At 33.4% G+C, this 5,400-nt stretch overlaps 1 protein-coding gene across 1 annotated transcript in view; it reads left to right on the top strand.

Moving 5' to 3' along the window:
• The first annotated feature begins 1,278 nt into the window (after positions 1 to 1,278).
• The window catches only part of LOC106099441, a 16,190-nt gene continuing 12,068 nt past the window's right edge, over positions 1,279 to 5,400 (top strand). The window contains exons 1-10 of the mRNA XM_013278000.1: positions 1,279 to 1,752; positions 1,827 to 2,018; positions 2,097 to 2,326; positions 2,801 to 2,992; positions 3,263 to 3,362; positions 3,442 to 3,881; positions 4,050 to 4,214; positions 4,338 to 4,474; positions 4,739 to 4,972; positions 5,054 to 5,190. Coding sequence (XP_013133454.1) covers positions 1,582 to 1,752; positions 1,827 to 2,018; positions 2,097 to 2,326; positions 2,801 to 2,992; positions 3,263 to 3,362; positions 3,442 to 3,881; positions 4,050 to 4,214; positions 4,338 to 4,474; positions 4,739 to 4,972; positions 5,054 to 5,190 — 1,998 coding nt within the window. The 5' untranslated portion in view covers positions 1,279 to 1,581. The remainder of the gene's footprint in view (positions 1,753 to 1,826; positions 2,019 to 2,096; positions 2,327 to 2,800; positions 2,993 to 3,262; positions 3,363 to 3,441; positions 3,882 to 4,049; positions 4,215 to 4,337; positions 4,475 to 4,738; positions 4,973 to 5,053; positions 5,191 to 5,400) is intronic.

A 5,400-nucleotide genomic window follows, 5' to 3' on the forward strand; every position in this document is an offset into this window, starting at 1 on the left:
AAAGCCTTCCTTTTTGTACGTAACCTTAGATGTAGTACATCCTAATATTTACCTTGAACTGTCAAACCACGTTCGAGAGATTATTTATAATTCGTCTTCGACACCTTCAAATCCAGACTAGGATTCAAAGATAGAGTGTACTGTTGTTGAATGCTTTGCGAAATTCAATCAAGCGACAAAAACCCAAAGTGATAAATAAAGTTCAAGAACTGAACAATACTATCTTTTTAAAATAACGTCTTATGCTGTAATGGGAAGAGGCACAAACTGTAGTTTTTGTCAATTACTTAAATTTCGTTGCGAAATAGTAATTTTCTTATAACAATAAAAAATACGAAGCTTAGATACTTGAATATTAAAAAGGACGTACTTATAGATATTCTTGAAAGAAGGAGCGACATCCTTTAAACAACAGGGTACTTATACAGACAATAAACTCATTAATTAATCATGCGGAGCCACGCAGTCTCTAGTGTAGCGAAGAGTGATCGGCTTGATGTGATATACAAGATTTAAAAATATTGCGTACTATTAAAATAAAATTTTCAATACTTAACAGTAATGAATTTAATTAAAAGAAATTACCTGCTTAGATTTATTTTCCAAGATCCAATTTTAAGCTACATCCAAACATAAATTCCACCAACGTTAGTTGGTAGTACACGACTTTCACGCGGAACCAGCACTCGATACTTTTACCAGAAAAGTTTGCTCACGAAAATTGCAAACTGCAAGTTAAGTATTCGTTATACAATAATAGTGTAAAAACGGGTGCAAAAATATTTAACACTTCACGCATAAATTACATCTTATCAATGTTAAATTGAAAATGCCAATAGCTTAGAAGCAATATTCAGAACATTTTGCTCTGCCTTCATTTCTTCAAGATTTCAAAGCGTGCGCTTCAAATTGGTACAAAAAGCGTTTATGAATTTGCAAGCTTGGTGTAACGCAATTACAATTTTCGATATGTTTTAATTTGTTAGATTAAATACTAGAATTATTTAAGCTTTGTAAATGTATAATACATATTTTAAACATTTATTACCATAACCTCGAAGGTTAGTAAAAGTTACATACACATACATCTACGATGTCAAAAGTATTCAAATCCAGTAATGATTAAGCAAATAATATTTATTGTAATGCTATCGCATTGTATATTTAAAGAAATGTATAATTTAACACAAGTTTTTAAAATAAAATCTACCAAAAGTCATAATATCAATTATCTTTGTTTGTAAAATATAGATAAAAAATGAAATCAGTCACCAAATGTCAAAATACTGTGATGGATCTGATTGTTTGTTTGTAAGAAAAACTCGTTAGAAAGTACGACTAGCCCACAAATAATAACAATTTAAATACCTTTCTCTTAAAAGCATTACCATTCTTCAAATATTAAAGTATATTTTAACACTTGGGTCTTAGGACAATACTCACCTTTTAAAGTTGTTAGCCTTGAAGTAGATGTCATCTAAATGAGTGTTGTTTATTTTACATTTTAGTGATATTAGTCGTAATTTCACGATTATATGGCTCTGATGTTTGACTTATGTTTTGTGACAATTCGGAAGAGGCATGTTTTATCCACGTATTGGGGAGAAAAGTGCAAGTTCAGTAGTGGTCATCTGGATCTATCTCACCGTGTGGTGCGCCGCGTCCATAGCACCTTGCGACAAGACACGCAGGGTGTTCACCGAGCCCAGCGGAGTTATCACGGACGGCCCTACGACCTCTAACTACACTCAAGTCGGTTTTTATACTAATAATTGTTTTACCTTGTAAAGCACTGCAATTAAGTATTTAATGTTTTTCTTTCATAGGATTCACATTGCGAATGGCTCATTAAAGCAGCAAATAAAAGTCAGTACATAACACTGAGCTTTATTCGTATGGGAACAGAATGTTCCTACGACTATGTCTTTGTATATGATGGTGATTCTTTTGATGCACCTCTATTAGGAAGTTTCAGTGGCAAAACTGAACCACAAAATGTCACCGCTTCAAGTGGATATGTGAGTGTTACTTTATGTGTATCTCATAAACTTCAGTTTCAATTTGAAGATATATTTTGCTTCTTTGCCTTGTTACAGATGTTAATACTCTTATATAGTGATACAAACTATGTATTAGATGGTTTCCGAGCAACATATGCTATCCACAACTGTCCGAATAATTGTACTGGGAGAGGGCTTTGTGTGTCACATAAATGCTTTTGTGTAGTGGGTGTGTGGGGTGGTCCTGATTGTAGCGTAGAACTATGTCCCAATGGATGTTCAGGCAATGGCCAATGTAAAGGGGATGGCTGCCAATGCAAAAAAGGGTATGTTTTACACTTCTTCCTTACCAAACGTCAATGTTCTCATTTCCTTTTGTTATTGTCATTGAAAATTGTTTAAGAAAAAGAAGTTAGATTTGGTACAATGAACAGACTGATGACAAAAACTTGTAAATGTAACAATACAAAGTATTCATTAGAAAAAATACTATGTTGACCTAAAAATAAATGGACATTGTTATCTGTTTGTAGTAATGGTTGATCAGATAACAAAATTGAAGGTTTATTTGAGATTTCATGGTACAAAGCAGCAAGTGACAACTGTTATAAATATGTAAACAACTAAAACAATCAATTTCATACATGTTTTAGTCCATTTGTTGTTCATTTTAGTTTATTTATCATAGAAAGCTTATTACTGGCTACCCTTTTCTAAGTGTTAACTTTAAATTAATAGTTATTTTAAGACATTTAAACTTTTATAAAGGGTGATTTATTTAAAACTGGTTTTTATTCTAGTTATTCTGGAGAATCATGCTCACTGAAAAAGAATGATAAAGAAGGCAACAGTTGGCACTGGCTTTCACATACTGAAAGTGGTATGACAAAGAGAGCTGCCCACACAGCTGTTTATGTAAACCACACAGACTCTCTATATGTCTTCGGAGGATATGATCTGAATAGAGTATTAGGCTTATTGGAAATCTATAAGTATGTATAATTGTTGCTATTTTGTTTTACAGTATATCAGGCTCCATAAGTATGTGTGTAATTGCAAAATTCTGGAAACTTGAAGTCTTTAGTTTATAAAATATTTTCATTAAGAATATGTGTGTTTGATTGAAAACATAGATGGTTTGGTACATTTATATTTTTGATAGTGTTTACAATTATCCGAAGCTTTGTAAATGTGTACATTTATGTAGCTACATATAAACATATCAATGCATGCATGAAATAATAAAATTTAAATCTCTTCAGATTTTCTACTAGTCAATGGTATAATGAAAATGGAAGAGTTTTAAGACGATACCCAACAACCGAAGAAAATGATAAATCATTATTGACATTATTTACTAAAGTATGTATTATTTTACAAAATAATAATAGATTAAATATTCTTATTGTATATTATACCTGATGTTTATGTTTCTTTACAGGGCAATATTGATGGCAGCTGGCAGATAGGAAATAGAAGTTCTTTATTCAATTTACTTTTAGCATCATTTTCACATCATGACAAGACTACATTACCTCTTATGTACACACCTACACCTTATTCTGAAAGTTACCTGCAGTTTACTGACAGGCCGGAGTTCTTATCCTCTGGTATTAAATCCAACAATTCCAAACCTGAACCGCGGTACGGTCACGCGGCTTGTGCATTTCTAACAGGATTCATTCTTTACGGAGGGAAATTATCAGATGGCAGCTTATCATCGGAATTATGGTATTATGATGCGGTTTATAATTCGTGGACATTAAGAGCTGTGAATTCAACATTCACGCCGCCCGGACTGACTCGACATACATTGACGGCTGTGAACAATGAATTGTATTTATTTGGGGGGAGTACGGTAGATGGAGAATTTTCCTCAAGGTAAGTTTAAAATGTTATTTATTTGCTAAATGCCAATTAATTTCTTAGTGTAATATGCATCTTTGTAGCATTAAGTACTTTTTTTTACAACTTAGTGTATTGTGTTATTGTTTACAGTTGAATATTTAACTTAAAAGTGTCATAAACATGAAAATTTTATCATTTCAGCTTGTACAAAATTAAATTAGGTGAAGTTAGCAATGAGACCTGGGAGAAGGTACAAGTACGAGGCGGTAAGGAGCTGGATGTACGAGTGGTGTCGCACACCGCAGTCTATCATTCGCATTCTAACTCTCTCTTGGTGTACGGAGGTGTAGTGGCCAGTGTTGCTAGGTACGTTTTAGCTTTTTACCACCACAAGTACCCAGATTTTCGGGGAATTTGGTATATGACACTTAAATAAACTTCTGTTTCCAATTTTTTTGTTTACTAACAACAGTTATGAATGTTTTTAAGGTTTTCGAAATTATCCGATCGTATGTTTGCCTTTGACTTGGATTACAAACATTGGAGTGAAATACATTATCCCAGAGCACACCTTCGTGACACTTATGTACCCAGGGAAAGGGCTTTTCATACAGCAACTCTCATTGGTAAGAAAATCTGACTTATATCATAAATGCGAAAGGATGGATGGATAGATGATTGTTAGTTTGTAGCCTAAACTGCTGAACAGATCTTGATGAAATTTTACATAGATGTACAAAGAAGCCTGGAAGGAAACATACGCTACTAACTAAGTTTTTTTTTTCAATTCCGCGCGGTCTGAGTTACTGGCAAAAGCTAATTTACTTTACTTAATATTTTACTGATAATGTGAATTATAGTTGTTTTACTAATGATATATTTTATTTTAGGTAATTATTTAGTAGTTTTTGGTGGATACTCTCATAGGCATAACCGAGAAGAAATCTGTTATGATGGACAAATGTATTTATATCATCTGGGTTGTCATTCATGGATCCCTCTGGACGTATTAGGCAAAACTAGAAAGATATATCCGAAGAAGCAAGGAGTTTTTGCTCATGCGGCAGCGTTAAAACCTCCATCGACTTTGCTGATAGTTGGTGGATATCATGGAAATGTTAATGGTGATTATTAAATTATTGCTAATATATTTTGAGGTTATTTAATTATGAATGTTTTTGTTAATATTTTATGGTAATTTTTAGGTGACCTTTTGGCATATGTGGTACCCAGTTGGCATGCGGGAATTACGAATAAGGATCCCGAATCGGCCTGTCCTCGGCATCGCAGCCAGCCCGAGTGCCTCGCCGACCCCGAGTGCGGCTGGTGTTCTGCTGACGATGTGAGTTTTTATTGCAATAAAACCTGTTTTGCCAAAGAACATGTTTAACATTTTTTGTTCTAAATGATTTATTCTTTTGTTTTATTTTTGATGACTTACGATTTATTAAATACTCGCTGTAAAGTTAATTAATTCATGTGACTAAGCAATTATAATGTGACGTAAACAAGTAACAAGGGCATTGGAGGCGATAATACTTTAACTGCTTGT

Source organism: Papilio polytes, unplaced genomic scaffold (assembly GCF_000836215.1).
Source record: "Papilio polytes unplaced genomic scaffold, Ppol_1.0 DF824102.1, whole genome shotgun sequence".
NCBI classification, from domain to species: domain Eukaryota; kingdom Metazoa; phylum Arthropoda; class Insecta; order Lepidoptera; family Papilionidae; genus Papilio; species Papilio polytes.